This window comes from Heloderma suspectum, chromosome 8 (genome assembly GCF_057233095.1).
Source record: "Heloderma suspectum isolate Gila_16-S chromosome 8, 16-S_ref, whole genome shotgun sequence".
Classification (NCBI taxonomy): domain Eukaryota; kingdom Metazoa; phylum Chordata; class Lepidosauria; order Squamata; family Helodermatidae; genus Heloderma; species Heloderma suspectum.
In genome coordinates, this window is record NC_139465.1 from 25,011,245 (window position 1) to 25,029,051 (window position 17,807).

A 17,807-nucleotide genomic window follows, 5' to 3' on the forward strand; every position below is an offset into this window, starting at 1 on the left:
AGCTCCGCTCCGCGGGGATTCCATGGAGCCGCCGGCCAGCTCTGCCAGCAGCTGGACATCTGGCCACTGGCTAGCAGGGATGCAAATGTCGGCGGCCATGGCCGCCGCCCTTTGCGTACGTGTTTTTTTTTTAACCCAGACGTGATAGGCTACGTAAGTCTTTATGTAGCCTATCACGAATGGGGGGGAACAGACCGCAAATGGTGGCAGCGGTGGCAGCCGGTCGGAAGACCAGCCACCGCTGAAGCCGCCAGTGGAGGTGCCGCCATCCGGAACATCCGCCCCAGCTAAGTCTCGTCCCAGGGGGGATCCGCAGGGGGACGGGGGGGCAGGCCGTTCCGCCACGGAGTTCGGAGGGCCGAATGCACTGGCATTCGCCCTCACCGAGATCCGTGGCGGAATTCTCTGACATCCCTAGCTTGGAGGCAATAAATGTAAAAGAGTTACTACGCCCCCAAAAGGACTCAGAAGGCACAACTATACTCCAGACGTATATTGTTTTGATATCACTTCAACTGTAATGGCTTCCCCCATAGATTTCTGGGAGTTGTAACTTGCTGAAGGCGCTGAGAATTTTGTGACATGCGCCTACCAAAACTACAGTTTCCCATAGATCAGGATCTGGTAAATCTGTCTGGGCGATCTGCAGGAGATGGGCAACAATTTCTGTTTCCCAATTGTTGAACAATAGTAACAACAAAATGACCCACTCACCACCTCTGACTCCTGCCCTAGATTATACCACCGAAATGAGAAAGTTTGGGGTAACAAGGAGTGGCTTTTTCTGTAGGACTGTGAGCTACATTCAGTTCTGGCACTCAAAACTAACTCCTGGGCTCAGAATCCTTCCTATATGTATGTTTTTGCACCAGGCTCCAGTTGCTGGAACTAGGGGTTCTAGTAAAAAAAACACAAAAACCAAACAAACCCAAAGCAGATCCCACAAGCCTGATGTCTGCTCACTCCTGCCACAGACAACGAATGACTGGTTAAAGCCACTTTACAGCTACAGTTAAAGTAACAGCATTGTGTGAAATAAAAGGGGAAACTGAGCTTGCCTTTGTCTCGGAGCACAGAAGGAAAGGAAACTCCAAGACAAGTAATACATAAGCCTGTCTCATGGGGGGTGGGGGAGAGAGAAATGCAGCTTGGAGAGCGTTGTTGGGGTCCCCCCCCCATTTCAAGCAATCATAGACAGCCTTTCACCTTATACATGCCCAAATGTGAAAGATTTTATGCTCTTTAATATGCTCCCTCTACTAACTTCTAGTGACAGAGAAATCATGATCTTGAGGAAAGCCTGGACACTATATTTCTCTATGGAAGGAATGGTGACTGATAATGTACATTTTTAAGATGACTTTAGGTGCAATCCTATGCATGTTCAGACAGAAAAAAACCCTACAACTCCAAGCATTCCCCAGCCAGAAAAGAGTCCTACAACTCCCAGCATTCATCTTCTGGGCCGTGAGAAGTACTTACAAAAGATTGCTTTATTTATTTAAAACTCTCCAACCACTGACATTACAATTGCACACATTCCTCTAAGCGCTGGGCATTTGTCAAGCCACAGCATGGATCTGCAAAGTTTCCTGTGCTGCCCCACGGAAAGGCCATGAGCTGGCGGTGTGCAATTGCCTGCCCAGGTGCTACCCCTCATCTGCTGTACCGCTAAATGACTTTCCCATCCGCCAGTCCCTCTCCTCACTCCATGCAGGGAAAACTGCAACTCCAAACTGTAGCTACAGAGGTTTTACAGTTCTCATACTAGTCAATCTCCTGGGAAAAGGGAACAACACCACCACACACACCTTTCCACCCATTTGTGGCAATCTATCCCATTTGCTTGTAAAGGAAGACAAGCAGAAAAATATAGGTTAGGTGTGGGGAAACTGTGGTCTTGCAGATGATGTTGAACTCCTAAGAGCAAAGCATGAGAGAGAGAGAGAGAGAGAGATCAACCACCAGAGTGAGTCAGAAGAAGCTTGTACCACTGGGACAGTCAGTGGTGGGGGAGGCTGTTTAGCTGAGTGCCAGAGAAAGGGGCAAACACTAGACCCTTCCCCTTGATCACAGTCCAGAGCAGAAGGTTGTGAAAGGGAGGGCCTTGTGCCACTGTCTAGGAGTCCAACTTGATAAAGACTTTGGGCCGCGAGAAGATCTTGAGCGCCTCCTCAATCTGTGACAGCTTCTTCTCCAGAGCAACCCGTCGGTTTCGGACACTCAGGCTGTCAATTCGCACCGGAAGCAGCAGGAGATCTTTCAGGAGTTGCTCTTGGCCTATAGCAGAGGAGGAGGAGGAGAAGAAAGGGCGGTCAGGTTACAATTCAGAGTGCCTGTCTAATTAAAAGAAATCTCAGTCACCTTATCAGCTGCATTCATGCAGAAGTGAATGAACGAACTCCCAAAGAAGCCAGGCTTTGTAAGACAAGAACAAACCTGGTTTGCAATCTTGGCTTGTAAAGGGCCCAACAAGCCAGGATCCCGAATTCAGATGACAGGCAAAGTTTCCGATTTCTGCTTAGTTTGGCCAGTTGCACTTGCAGCAGGAGCTAAGCCAGCCTGAACAGCTGTGTGCAAAAACAAACACCTTCTTCATAGTAAGCCAGGATTCTGCAGAACTGTGAAGAATCCTGGCTTACCAATCCATGTGAACACAGCCATCATTTGAGTGTTGATGCCGACTGTGTGGATGAATAAACAAGAGCTCTTGGGGTGGGGGTGGGGGGGAGCATTCTTCTTATTTTTTAGATAACGTTTGCCTGTGCTGTTTGCAACAATATATATTTTTTAAAAAACGGTTGTCTAATGAATTAAGGACACCCATTTAATCATTCAGAAGATTAAGTGATCCATCAATTAAACATTTCAAGCCTTAGCTGCAATCCCTACAAGGGCCACAGGAAATCCCACCATACATAGCCAGGAAGATGAGATTACCACTGCTGCAGAGTAAGGGCTCAGGCCCGCAGAAAAACAGACTGAAATCAGGTCACAGAAGAGAAGCGAGAATCCCTTGTGAAAACTCTGTATCTGATTCCATGGAATTGGCAACTCAGCTAGGCTAGAGCCCCAGGCTGGGGAGGGGCTCCAAGATCAGGCCTAGGAAAGCCTGGCTAAATGAAGTCAGCAGGAGCCAATCCCATTCTCAGCACATGGCCTAACGCAGGGGTGGGGAACCCCGTTCAGTCCAAGGGCCGCATTTCCTTCCAGGCACTGCATTCCATGGTGGGTGGGACCAAAGCAAGAAGTGGGTATGGCCACCCCATCTCTCACATGTGTGCAAACGCACTCTCTACCACCCTGGTCTATAATTAGGGCTGAAATGAAATCCTCCCCCCTATAGCTATGACAGGCTTTATTGGCTAGCTCTCAGAGGATCCCAAAGAAGCCAAGAATGTAGCAGGTGGCCTAGGGGGTCAGGAACATATAGCCCCCCAGATGATGTTGGATTCCAACTCCTATCAGCCCCAGGAGACAGAGCGATTGATCAAGGATGGGAGTTGGAGTCCAGCAACATCTGGAACGCAACAGGTTCCCCACTCCTGCAATAGCTGTTCCCACAGATTCTCTCCTGAACCCTAAGCTTGCACCAGGAGAGGTGCCATGTGCAAGGTCCCGTCCCTGCTATCTCCGGTTAAAATTTCACCGGGCTTCAAAAGCCTCTGCCTGAGGCCACGGACAGCCACTGCCTGTCAAACAAGACAGTCCTGGGCGGACTCAGCACGAAACAGCTCTGTACATCCCACCTCCCACCCATCTTACTCTGTTGGAGGCTGCTCAGTGTTTCCAGCCGTTGCGTCTCGGACATCCTGGCATGGCCAGGGGGCATGTCGGGGTCAGGCATGCTCCGCAGGCGCTCTTCTGCCTCTTTGCGCCAGTGGTCCTTCCTCTCAATCAGGCTAATCACAGCGGAAAGAGCGTGTCAATCGAGCAACAAGAGAAGGAGGGCAGAGAAAGCAAGGAGGAAACAACCTCCTAAACCTCAAGAAAAAGAGAACAGCCAGTCTCCTCTGAATCAGCCTCTCCCCTCAAGCCCATACAAAGCAGCCCAGAGAGACAGCTGCACACCAGTCAGCAACAGATGCTGTGTTTACCGCTGTTGCTCAGCCTTTCAGAAATGGGAGTCTGCGGGGCAGCCAGAACCACAGGGAGACAGTGGCAATATATGGGTTGTAGCTCTCTAATAATCTGCATTGTCATCTTTCTTCCCTCTCCTTTCAACAGCCTTCCCAACCTAGCTAGGGCATGCTGGAAGTTGTAGTCCAACACATCTGGGGGGCACCTGGTTGGGAAAGGCTGCCCCACAAGCCCTAGCACCAACGGCACAACAGCGCAAAACAGGTCAGGTGGGGGCTGAGGATCTCAGCCTTAAGAAACGTTTTAAAAGGGACTAGGAACTTGCTCAAAGAAGTAAAAGAAAGCCGAGATTCCCAGCAAACTGAGTTCGACAGCAGGCATGAGTTCCCACACTTGCATGCCAGTTTTGCAGATGGGAAGGGTGACGCTCGGGCCCAATACCCATCAGTGCTTTTGCCGGATACACTGCCGGCAGGATAGCATGCTCGGCCCTGCAAGCGCACCTGCTGCCGCTTGCCGAACAGGTGAGGGCGACGAGCTCCATACATACTAGCGGGGGATGTGGCCTTTCTGCTTGGCATTGTATTCTTCCTGCTCCTTGCGTTTCTGCTCCAGCACCTCGGACAGCGATTGCAGGGAGCGCGAGCGCCGCAGCTGGGCTCGCTTGGCATGTTGGGCATTGTGGCTGACGAAGTCCACTGCCCTGCTGTCCTCCCGGATCTGAAAGGAGGGGGGAAACGTTCAACGCTGAAAGGCAGAGATTCTGGTGCCGGGAGCGCAGAAACTCTGCTGGTGATGGCACCCCTGGAAACAGGAAGGGGCTGGGGGGGCTGGAGCACCGACCACTTAGGGGGCACAGGGAGTATCACGCAGGTGGCACCAGCAGCTGCGTGCGGCGCCTCCCCCCACTCACTCCCGCACCTCGACATCCCCGTTCTGCGCTTGTGCAGCTGCTGTGTCCGCTGTTGCACTTGATGGGGCACGGCTGGGAGAAGTTGACCTGCGGGGGTGAATTCCTGTGCCACAGCGAGAATAGGCACGCAGATACCGCTGAGCCTCTGGATTTGGAGGCATGGGATCCTCCTAGGAAAGACAGAGGAAGGAAAGCAGGGGGGTTGCAGCAGGGCCAGGAAGAGCTCCCAGGTGCCCAGGAGACATCACTGCCAGTGCCATCGACGAACAAACGTCAGCTCAACGTGTTCCTGCAGTTGCCCCTGTTCCTGACGATCACACTTACATTCCTTTGAACCGGGCCATCCAGGTACACGGAGTCCGTCGAGGAACTAGGCAGCTGCTAAGCACCACCAGGCCATAGGGCCAGGAGATTCAGAGGTCTGGACGAGAGAGTTTCGACCACCTGGGCTAATCTACTCCAGGCTGTGTGTCTCTGCAGGTAAGGCCTGCTCTGTCTCCTGGGCAAGATGCAGCTGGCAATGGGCATTTCAGCACCTTCGGTGGACAGTGAAGCTTGCTCTTGCACACGCAGCGCGTGAGATTCTGAAGATCCTATTGTGGATCGCTCTTTCTCGCTCCACTTTGTTATCCTTGGCTTAATACAGGGGCGGGGAACCTTTTTTCCAAGGGACTGCATTCCCTCGGTGGTGATCTACACATGCTGGTGGTAGTTGGGGCTGAAAACAGTGAAGGGTGGGGCCAGAACTAAAAGTGAGTGGGGCCAAGCCTTCTGCCCCATCCCTCTTTCTGCCACTGCCAGCAGGCTCTCTCTGCACCCAGCACACTACCGGAAGAGGCACAGATCAGTCTTGCCAGAGGCCTGAACTAATCATTCAGAGGGCTTTTGAAATTAGCCCAAGGGTTGCGTGAGCCCCTAGGGCCTTAAGGTTGCTCACCCCTGGCTTAGCATACTCCATTTCTGCCTGCAAGCCCCTTTCCTTAGGGCCTAATAGATTTTCAGTCGCTCAACTAACTCTCCTGGATGCTCCCGCCCCTGCCCGTGGGATTCCATGATTACCCCAATCCATGGATTTCCTCACCTTCCTGCAACACCAAGACCTCCAGCTTCTTTTGCCTGCTCCTGCTCCTGAGCAGCAGAAATGCAGGCCTGAAGTGGAAAAGTCGGTTGCTGCAGCTGAAGTGCTGCTGTCGCAAAATTGGAAAAGGGCCGCAGCTCAGTGGTAGAGCAACTGCTTTGGATGCAGGAAGTCCCAGTTTTGATCCCCAGCATCTCTAGGTAGGGCCTGAAACCTTGGAGAGCCACTGCCAGTCAGTGCTGACAATACTGAGCTAGATGGACCCATGGTACAACTCAGTATAAGGCAGTGTCCTATGTCTCCAGGTGAATCCTAGTGTAGGAGAGATGCGTCTGTCCCATCAGCCAGGACAGCTAGGCTGGTGAGGATGAGGGAGAGGGCCTTCTCTGTCGTGGCCCCCACTCTGCGGAACTCCCTCCCTAGGGAACTCTGCCATGCCCCCTCTTTAATGAGCTTCCGCCACGCATTAAAAACATGGTTGTTCAGGCAGGCATTTGGGGTGGGCTAGGGTAATTTTAGAAATGTGATGTTTTTAATGTTGAATTTTATTGTGTAAACTGTTTTTATTGTTGTACACCGCCCAGAGCGGCTGGGTGACTGGCCAGATGGCTGAGTAAAATAAATAAATAAATAAATCTAGCTTGATCAGCACAGCTCATGAGGCAAAAAAAACCCCACCCCAACTCTGAGACCACAGGTAAGACCCTAAGCCTATTGCAGGGTGATGCATACTGGAGTGTTCTCTACCATATGGTGTAATGTGCACAGAGCAGGACAAGCTGCCTTTGCCCAACAGGCCTTCGTCCCAGGCCATAAGGCAGGTGAGCACAATACCCAGGGCCTTTTCAGTGGTGGCACCGCAGCTCTGAAATATTCTAGTGGAAATCTGGCACATCCTTGTCATTGGCTGTTAGACCAGCCTTTCCCAATCTGTTGCCCTCCAGATGTTTTGGACTACAACTCCAGTAGTCCTGAGCACTGGCCAGGCTGGCTAGGGCTGATGACACTTGAAGTCAAAAAGCATTTGAAGGGAACTAAGTTGGGGAAGGCTGTTTTAGACAATACATTACAAATATTTGCATTTCAACAGGCTTTTGATGTGCGATCCTACTGCTACTTTCGTAATGACTGGATCCACACAATATGACAACCCAGACTCGAGGTTGAGTATGGGTTGAGTGTGAGTTGTCGTTGAACCGTAGATTGTTGTGTTGTGTGAACCCAGCCATGCTAACAAACCATGATTCTCTAACCATGAACAACCCATGGAAAGAAGCCCCAGTTTGTTGTTGGGTTGTGAACTCTGGGTTGGTCATGATTAACAAACCATAGTTTGTTAGAACAGCTGGGTTCACACGACACAACCCTCGGCTCAACGACAACCTTGAGCGTGGGTTTTCGTGTTGTGTGAATCTAGCCATTGACTGCTGTGTTAAGAGTATTGTTTTTAACATGGAATATTAGTAATTACCATATCGCAGCCTTTCCCAACCTGGTGCCCTCCAGATGTGGTAGACTACAACTCCCAGCATCCGCCAGCCACCATGCACCAGGTTGAGGCAAGCTGTCATATTGTATTTTCCCCTCTGTAAGCCACCTTGAGCAGAAGAGTGGGATATAAACCTATTTTAAAAACAAGAAACAGATCCATCTGGCACAACGCTGGCGGCAGTTGTCCCATGTCTCAGAATGATGCCTTCCTCAGTCCTTCAGCACGACCTGCTAGCAACTGAGCTTTGGACCTTATACATCTACTCCACCTCTTATTTATTCTCTCTCTCTCTCTCTCTCTCTCTCACACACACACACACACACACACACACACACACACACCCAGGGGCTGGAGCAACTCCCCTATGAGAGAAGATTATAACAGCTGGGATTGTTTAGCTTGGAAAAAGGAGGGTAAGGGGAGATATGATAGAGGTTTACAGAATTATGCATGGTGTAGAGAATGTGGATAGGGAGACTTTTTTCTTCCTCTCTCGTAATACTAGAAGCTGGGGTCATCCCATAAAGCTGACTGATGGGAGATTCGGGACAGATAAAAGGGAGGACTTCTTCACACAGTGCATAGCTAAGCTATGGAATTCACTACCACAGGATGTAGTGATGGCCACCAATTTGGATGGCTTTAAAAGGGGGTTGGACAAATTCCTGAAGGAAAGGGTATCAATGGCTACTAGTCCTGATGGCTATGTGCTACCTCCAGTATCAGAAGCAGTGAGCCTATGTACACCAGTTGCTGGGGAACATGAGCAGGAAGGTGCTGTTGCGCTCATGTCCTGCTTGTGGGTTCCTGGTCAACAGCTGGTTGGCCACTGTGTGATCGGAATGCTGGACTAGCTGGGCCCTTAGTCTGGTCCAGCAGGATCTTCTTATGTTCTTATGTAATATGGTTTCCCTCTCTCCTCTGCTGCATATTTGCACACCTCACCCAACAGCAACTGAGCAGAAAAGGGAGCAATCAAAGGGCACCTTGGGCTCAGCCTACCTGCAACTTGGCCTTCACTTTGGACTCCACGTTCTCATACTTCTGAGACTTCCACAGGGCTTTCACGGGCTTTGGCTGGCTGAGTTCCCGAGCCTGCTCCTTTTCTCGACACTTCCTCTGGATCTCTCGCATGCGCCGCAGGTTCTCCTTCTCATGGTCCTTGTGATCCCTGCCTGCACGGCAAGAGAAATGAAAAGACTGCCCTTGAAGACTGTATGGAAGCTGGGGAAGCCAGACTGATAGCAAGAACAGAAGGTATGAGCTTGTCACACAGATTCTGGCCTGCTTGCATTGCTTGCACATACGTTTCCAAGCCAAATTTAAAGTGCTGGCTTTAGCCTAAAAAGCCTTACACCAAAATATCTGAGGGGAGTGCCTCTCCCATCAGATATGAACCTACATGGACACTATGATCAACATCTGAGGCCCTCCTCTAAGTGCCTCCTCTGAGGGAGGCTCAGAAGATGGCAACAAGGGAGAGGGCCTTTTTGGTGGTGGCCCCCAATTGCAGAATCCTTTCCCCACTGAGGTCCGCCTGATACCAACATGGTCATTTTTTGGCCCCAAGTTAAGACTTTCTTTTACTCTCAGGCATTTGATGGGGCTTTGAGTGTCCTGGTATTTTATTGTAACAGTTGTTTTACCTGTTTTAAATTGATTTTAAATGTTGTATGTTAAAGATTTTATATTAAGTGTTTTCTGTGTTGTATTTTTGGGTTGTAATTTTTGTGAACGGCGCGCAGAGCTTTGCCTATTGGGTGGTATAGAAATAAAATGAATGCATGAATGAATGAAAATCACGGCAGCTTACACACACAACCCCGAACACTGGCATCTGCAGACTGGCAAATGCCTCACTTACGCTTGGCCATTGGCTCCTGGCAGAAAGAGATGCCATCTAGCTGCAACAAGACGCCCACCGTGCCTTTCTGTCCCATCTCCAGAATGTCCTTAGCATTGTGCTTAATCCGCGGAGGAGGACGAGTGACGCGAGTGCTGTAGCATGTGGGGTAGAGGCTGGCCTCCGGAGGAATGGGGCCAGGGAGCAAATCCAGCTTCAAAGCATTCCCTTCCAGCCTCCCTCGTGCTAAAGATATAGAGAGAGAGCCAAGAAAGGGGCTGTAGCTCTGTGGTAGAGCACATGCTTTATGTGCATAAATCCCAGGTTCAATCCCCGACACTTTCAATTAAAAGCATCACATATAGCAGGGGATGGGAAAGACCTCTGGTGAGTCACTGCCAGTAGAGTAGACAAGGGAGAAATAGTCTGACCCGGTGGAAGGAAGCTTCCTATGGTCCTGTTTGCCTAAGAGTGGGAGGAGAATTTAGTCTCCCTAAGCTAGCTCTTTTCCAGGCCCATGGAAGTCTTCATCAGGCCCATGGAAGTCTTCATCAGGGCCAGTGAAGTCCTCCTTTCCCAAGCCTGTTCCAACTCAGCCTCCAGGACCAAGCAACTGCTCAACAGCAGGGTGGGCATTCTGCAGCCCTCAGCCTAATTTCAAAAGCCCTCTGCAAGAGATCACTTCAGAGCTCTGGAAAAAGCAATCTGTCCCTTCCTTGGCAGCTCACTGGGTGGCGAGGAAGGAGAGGGAGAGCAAACAGGGGTGGCAGAGGGACATGCGTGCGTGCGCGCACACACACAAAGAGAGAGAAACAGAGAGAGAGAGAGGGCACAAGAACAGGGGTGGCCAAGAGAGAGAGGGCATGAGAACAGGGGTGGCTGAGAGGGGCGGGCACGAGAACAGGGGCGGCCGAGAGAGAGAGAGAGAGAGAGAGAAAGGGCACAAGAACAGGGGTGGCAGAGAGAGAGAGAGAGAGAGAGAGAGCGCATGCACGAGAACAGGGGTGGCCGTGAGAGAGAGCATACAAAAACAGGGGCGGCCTGCCCACTTTTAGCCCTAGCTTTGTCATTCACGTGCAGCCCCCAACAGATTTCCCCTGAAGAAACACAACCTTTGACAGAAAACACCCCCTGCCCTACAGCATGGGCTAGAGAATGCTCAGAGGATTCAACTCTATAAAGAAAGAAAGAGAGATCCCTCCATTTGCTGGCTGGGGTCAGGGCAGTGGGGAGGACCACACTTTTCCCCATGCCAAGAGTGGGCAAACTGATTGTGCATTGAGATGATCAAGACACATAACAGCCCTGGGACTGTGCAACACACTCACCAGATAGGGGGCGTCTGTAGTAATCCGGGCAAAGGGTAGGGTCTGGGGGTATGGGTCCTGTGATCCTGGAAGGCCCCTCTGACATCTCAGCCTCAGCTCCAGGCCTGCAACCCCCAAAATGCAAGATCTTTCTTTTGTGGTGCACCACGAACGACTTCTCAGTTTAAGTTGCTGACGATATATTTGAAGAAACAAGGAATCGGAGGAAAGCTGCTACAAAGGATAGGCAACATAAGAATAACCCTGCTGGATAAGAACAAAGGCCTATCTAGTTCAGCATTCTCTTCCCACCGTGGCCAACCAGTTGCCCCAACAGGAAGCCCACAAGCAGAATATGAGAGCACAGCCTCTCGTGTTCCCCAGTACTGAGAGGCATACTGCCTCTGATACTGGAGGCAATATATTTCCATCATGACTATTTAGTTATTTGATTTATACCTCACCTTTCTACCAAGAAAAATGGGACTCAATGCGGCTGACAATCATGAATAAAACAAGATTAAAACAATAAAACAAATGCATTAAACACAATTAAGAACACAACAATAATTGAATAAAAACTGCATCAAACCCAACAGACTTGCTTGCATGCCAAAGGCCTTTTAAAATAAAGCAGTCTTTACCTGCCAACAGAAGGACAGCAGAGATGGAGCAAAACTAGCCTCCCTTGGGAGGGAGCCCCACAGCTTTGGAGCGGCCACCAAAAAGGCCCTCTCTCAAGTCACCACCTCTGAACGTCTTGAAAGAAGGGCCTCTCCAGAAGATCTTAAGACCTGGGCAGGCTCATATGGGAGAAGGCTAGTAGCCATTGATAACCTATCATCCATGAATGTATCTAATCCCGTTTTAAAGTCAACCAAGATGGCAACAATGACAATGTCTTGTGGTAGTGAGCCCCAGTTTAAATATATACACTGTGTGAAGAAATACTTCCTGTTATGTATCTTAAACCTGTCACTGTTCAGCATTACTGGATAACCCCGGGTTCTAGTGTTGAGAGGGAGAAAACTCCTAGCCATTCTCTCCCCACCACACATCATTTTATACACCCCTATCACCTCCTCCTTTACTTCTCTTTTCTCTAAGCTAATGAGACCCAAACGTTGTAACCCAGGGATGGGGAATGTGCGACCCTCCAGATGTTCCATCCTTACCTTTGGCTGTATTGGCTAGGACTGATAGGATTTCCAATCCAACATCTGGAGGACCACACATTCCCCATCCCTGTTGTAACCTTTCCTCAAAGGGGAGCAGCTCCAGCCCCTTGATCATTTGGGCTGCCCTTTTCTGCACCTTTTCCAGCTGCAACCATCAACACTTGAATCATTCAGTGGCTATTCCAGGCATTCTTCGAGGCATTCTTCTCCCAGGCATGTTAATAACTCTTCGAGATGCTTTTAGTATTTTATTCTGTTACAGGTTTTAATTTGATTTTATGTGCCTGAATGGGTTTATTCTTCGCTGCTGGGTTTATCTTGCTGTTATTCTGGGCTGTTTTTATTTTTCTGTTTTAATGTATTTATTTTATGTTTTTAATGTATTGTACACTGCCCAGAGAACTTCGGTTATTGGACACTTTAAAAGTACATAGTAAATCTGTCCAAGTAATGTCCAGGTTAGCTGCTGCCTATGAAAGCTACTGAGGCTGCCTATGAAAGACGTTCAGGAACTGCAACATGCTTTGGAACATGGTGGCTAGATTATTATTAACCCACTGTGATGATCATATTTCACTAGCCTTGATCTTCACTGGATTCCAGTTTGTTTCCAAGCACAATTCAAACGGCTGAGTTTGACCTATACAGCCCTAAATGACTTGGGACCAGAGTATCTGAAGGATCACCTCTGTCAACCTGCCCTCTACTGAGGCCTTCCTCCAGGTGCCCCCAGCTTCAGACGTTAGGCAGGTGGCCAGCAGCTGTGTCTGAGATTATTTATTTATTTATTTATTACATTTATTACATTTATATCCCATCTTTTTTTCCTCTTTGAGGAACCCAAGGTGGCGTACATAATCCTCCTCCTCTCCATTTTATCCTCACAACAACAACCCTGTGAGGTAGGCTGGGCTGAGAGTCTGTGACTGGCCCAAAGTCACCCAGTGAGCTTCCATGGCCGAGTGGGGACTAGAACCCGGATCTCCAGTCCAACACTCTCGCCACTACACCACACTGGCTCTCAATTGTGAAATGTCCTCTCCATACTTCAGTACTCTGCTGCTGCAGCCTGATGGAATGACTGCTGCAAGGTGACTGTTGATGGCAGGAGGAGCATAATGGTGCTGGTCTCTCAGCAGAGCAGTGAAACAGCCCTGCTTCTCATCTCTCCATCTGGTGGAACTAGGTAGGTGATGGCGGGAGGAGCACACTGCCAGGTAGGTGATGGCGGGAGGAGCATGCTGGAGCTGGTCTCTCCGCATAGCCGAGGGAGTGAGCCCCACTTCCCATCTTTCCCTCTGGTGCAGCCTGATGAAATGGCTAGTGAAGGAAACCCTCCAATGAGACCACTTCCAAGCATTTTCTATGTGCACTCAAGCAGACACTGCACAGAAGCATGCCTCCCATACCACACTGCAGAGCTACACACAAATCTCTGGAATTCTGCCTGCATCAAACAGGTGTAACCATCATGGCTCCAGAGCAATGCCAGACATCAAAAAAGCTGTGAACACAATCAAGCAGGCACAGAAAAAGCAAGCAAATCGGTCGAGCATCTGCTTCCTTTCCAGCACTTCCCTCGAGATGTTCTCTGATCACGTCTTAAATCACCATTCGTCCTACCCCAGCACCTAAGTGAAGCAAACTCAGGTAGATTTGTCACCGTTTTGGAGAAGGGGGATGGCTGAAATCCAGAGCTAAAACAGAACCATGGCCAAGCTTGTCTCATCAACAGAGGCCAGATGCTGTCCTTGCACCTCCATTAAAAAAAGAACAAAATTAAAGCGCTTAGCGAGACATTCTTGGCCTCATTCCAGGCACCGCACAGAGACATGTTTATTCTGTTGGCTTGGAGGGCAAACGGCTGTTAGGAGCCAAGTACAAACAAGCTGCCGGAAGACCGCTTTGCCCTAAATCAGGGAAACTGCAGGGATATGAAAGTGAAGGAAGGAGGCCTTTTGAGATAAATCCTTGTAGTGCAATTAAAGGGCAGGTGGGTTAAGCCCTTGGGGGAGTAGCTGGAAAGGCAAATTCCACTTGCATTCAAAAAAGCCCATTTTGGTAGGCCTCACTCAGATGGCCCCATGGCTTCAGTAGCTTTCCACAACCTGGTGCCCTCCAGATGTACTGGACTGCATCTCTCGCCATTGGCCATGCTGGCTGGGGATGATGGGAATTGCAGCCCAATACATCTGGAGGGCACCAGGTTGGGGAAGGCTGTGCTACAGCAATCAGGATGCTAAAAGGGCCAATTAAGCACGTGCCCACAGTGATACTCAGGGATGCAATCTGTTAACGTAAGCAAGGAGCTTGGGGCGGATTAGCGATCAAGTGTTCTAATGATCTGCACCCCAGTTACCAGCCTACATAAGCCCAGGGCTGTTTCACACAGCTATACAGCGCACAGCCATTAGGGCACCCTTGCAGCGAACAGGATTGCCTGAATCTCTTGCCACAAGCACAAACTGCTGTTTTGTGCACCACTCTCGAACCTACACTTGGAAGCTGTGCAGCTCTTCACAAAAGGGTAGCTTGCCACCACGGCGAATGAGTCAGGCAGGCCAACTGCCGCAAGCATGGCCTAATCCAGACAAGAAAAGGAAAGCACCCAGTCAGAAACAGAATGGCTGTACCAATTGGCCATGAGACGCCGCCAGAGGGGAGAGAATAAGAGATGCAGGTTGCTGGACAGCATTTAAATTAATCTATCCCATTTCTTCCCCAATGGTAACACACTCCATCGCTAAGTATCACCTCATTTCGATGTAACTTTCTAAACTAGAGATAGGCTGATTTTAGTCTTGCGTGCTCATTGGAAGGACAGATACTGAAGCTGAAGCTCAAATATTTTGGCCACCTAATGCGAAGAGAAAACTCTCTGGAAAAGACCCTGATGCTGGGAAAGACTGAAGGCAAAAGAAGAAGGGGATGGCAGAGGATGAGATGGCTAGATAGCATCACCGATGCAATGAATATGAACTTGAGCACACTCCAGGAGAGAGCGCAGGACAGGAAGGCCTGGCATGCTATGGTCCATGGGGTCACGAAGAGTCGGACACCACTGAACGACTGAACAACAAAAGTCTATTTAAAAACAACACCAATCCTATGGTCAACTGATGCATGCTGTGATTACAACACAAGAGTGAATATTCAGGCTTTCTTCACAGTTAAGACATAACTTGACTCTGAGAATCTAGTGCACTCTTCCCCAGCCTGGTGTCCTCCAGATGTTTTATACTTCAATTCCCATCAGCCCCAGCCAGCATTGCCAATGGTGAGAAATGCTGGGTGCTGTAGTCCAAAACATCTGGAGGGCCCCAGATTGGGGAAGACTGGTGTAGTGGTTCAAATGTCAGGCTAGAACTGGGGAGATTTCAGACTCCAGTCAGTCGTAAAGCTCACTGGATGACTTAGGCCTGTCGCATTCTCTCTTTGTCCCTGACTAGCCTACTTCACAGCATTCCTGTGAGAATAAAAGGAAGGGAAGAGAATCGTGCACACTACCTGGAGCTCCTTGGAGGAAAGACACAATATGAACACAAAAATAATAACTAAGGGCACAATCCTATGCATGTTTAGAAAGAGAAAAGGCCTAAGTATGGCTGGCTGGGGAATGCTGGGAGTTGTAGGCCTTTTCTCTGTCTAAACATGCATAGGATTGCACCCTAAGCTATGTTAAGTGCAGAACTCTTTCTTAAGGCAGGATTAGACCAAAGTCTTAACTCAGGATTCTGTGCAAGAATCCCAGCACTACAAGAAACTGCCGAGTGCACCACAAATCTACTTTCTACCAACCCAACCTAAGCATCCCCATTCTTTGTCCTGCTAAAATAAGAATGTAATTCAATGCATGTTTATTTAGAAACACAGCCCCACTGTGTCTATTGGGGTTTACATGTTTAAGAGCGCAGCCAAAGCCTCCTTGTCTAATGGCATTAGGCTCTCCTCCAGCCATTCCCAAAGCTGATCCCACTCTCCCTTCAGTATGTTATAAAAATCAGAACGAAGTCAGCCAGTGGTACCATCAGGGCAGGACTCTGGAGGCAGAAGCCCAGGACCCCACTCTGCAAAATGTGTAGGATGCCCAAATGCAACAGGCTGGTTTACCGCATTTTGAAGTGACATAATACACGCTACCATCTAAAGAAAGGAGACTTTGGTTAAGACCATTAAGAGAGCCAGTGTGGTGTAGTGGTTAGAGTGTTGGACTGGGAAGATTCCAGGTTCTCAGCCATGAAGCTCACTGGGTAACTTTGGGCCAGTCACTCACTCTCAGCCTGACCTGCCTCACAGGCCTGTAGTGAGGATAAAACGGAGAGTGAGAGGGCCACGTAAGCTGCCTCGGGTTGCTTGCAAGACGGTGGAAAGGTAGGATATAAATGTGGCAAATAAATAAAATCAATTCATTAAGTCCAGAGTCTAAAAAATACCTAGCTCCACCATTGCAGCCCAAGCAAAATCTGGAAATCCATGGCAAGCGGTTCTATTAAGAAACACCACCTTCCAACCTCAGCAACAGACCCTTCGCCCACTGCAACCAGCTCCAAGCAATTTCCTAATTACTGGGCCTCCCAGCCTTGCCTAGGGAAGCCAAGCCTCCCTCTTTCTCCCCACAGGAACTTAAGCAGAGCCCTGCAGGATGACACCAAAGGTCGACTGAGACCCGTTTCCCACTGCCGCAGTGGCTAACCAGATGCCCCCCGGAAACCCAGAAGCAGGACATGAGCCCAGCAGGTCTCTCCCCCAGTGTTTCTCCCGCCCCATAAGCTCTGCGCCCCTCACTCACGTTTCTGGGCTCCTCTGCCCAGCAGAACTGCGTGGCTCTCCAAGGTGGAGCGTGGTGGTGGTGTGGTGCGTGGGGGGGTCACGTCCTAGGCAGTTATTCACCCCGCCTCCTGTCTCTAAGCAACAGTGACTTCCTGTCGCAAGTTGGGACCGGAACAGAGGCTGCTGGGAAGTGTAGTTTTTCTTTCTTTCTCTCTCTCTCTCTCTCTCTCTCCTGTGGACCGCGCCACGCACCTCTGGCAGGAGCAAAACAACCTTTGCATTCTTTCCACGCGAATTGTATATTCAGAGGAGCAGGTTATAAATAAGTTTTTTTAAAAAAAAAAAAAAAAAAGAAACAAACCAAACTTTTTATAATGGTAATTGGATCACAGAGAGCGCATGATAAATCTCACATTCTTAGTCAAAGTGCTTCACATAACTGTATAATTATATTGTGATCTTCACAACAGCCTTCTAGAGTTGGTCAATATTATTATTATTATTATTATTATTATTATTATCTCCACACTGCAGAGGGAGTGGAGCTGAAACAGAGAGTTCGTGTGAAGTGAGTTCATAGCAAGGGGCAAATTCGTAGCAAGAGGAAGATACAAAACAAGGGACTGATGCTATTTCTATCAGGCTGCAATCCTATACACCAGCTTTGCCCAACTTAGTGCCCTTCAGATGTTTTAGACTACAACTCCCATCATTTTATTTATTTATTTATATTTATTATTACATTTATATCCTGCCTTTTTCCTTTTACAAGGAACCCAAGGCGGCTCACATGGTCCTCCTCCTTTCCATTTTTATCCTCACAACAACCCTGTGAGGTAGGTTGTCATACCTGACCATTGGCCATGGTGGTTGGGGCAAGTGACAGTTGTAGTCCAAAATATCCGGATGGCACCCGGTTGAGGAAGGCTTCTATACACACTTTCTGGGGAGAAAATCCCACTGAACTCAGTGGGGCTTACTTCTGAGAAGATATGTATAGGATTGCACTTGTGACTATTACCCATGATTGCTGTATAGAACCTCCACCTTCAGAGGCAGAATACCAGTTGCTGGAAGACTGTTGCCTTTCTGCCTCACTTGAGGACTTCCCAAAAGCAGCTGGTTGGCTGCTGTGGGAAATTGGAT

At 49.2% G+C, this 17,807-nt stretch overlaps 1 protein-coding gene across 5 annotated transcripts; it reads right to left on the reverse strand.

The window, feature by feature from the left end:
- Positions 1–1,211: 1,211 nt before the first annotated feature.
- ENKD1 (enkurin domain containing 1) lies at positions 1,212–16,801 on the reverse strand. Of its 5 annotated transcripts, none has more exons than XM_084813180.1 (8): positions 16,681–16,801; positions 10,735–10,838; positions 9,428–9,652; positions 8,566–8,738; positions 5,002–5,163; positions 4,631–4,800; positions 3,766–3,902; positions 1,212–2,280 (listed from the first exon to the last, which is right to left on the reverse strand). In XM_084813180.1, the coding sequence occupies exons 2-8, from the start codon at positions 10,817–10,819 to the stop codon at positions 2,120–2,122; spliced, it is 1,113 nt and encodes a 370-aa protein (XP_084669306.1). In that variant the 5' UTR covers positions 10,820–10,838; positions 16,681–16,801; the 3' UTR covers positions 1,212–2,119. The 5 variants fall into 5 exon arrangements, with proteins under 5 accessions (XP_084669306.1, XP_084669303.1, XP_084669305.1 ...); XM_084813177.1 differs by having other exon boundaries at positions 1,234–2,280; positions 10,735–10,944; positions 16,681–16,797; XM_084813179.1 differs by having other exon boundaries at positions 1,234–2,280; positions 10,735–10,977; positions 16,681–16,797.
- Positions 16,802–17,807: the final 1,006 nt, after the last annotated feature.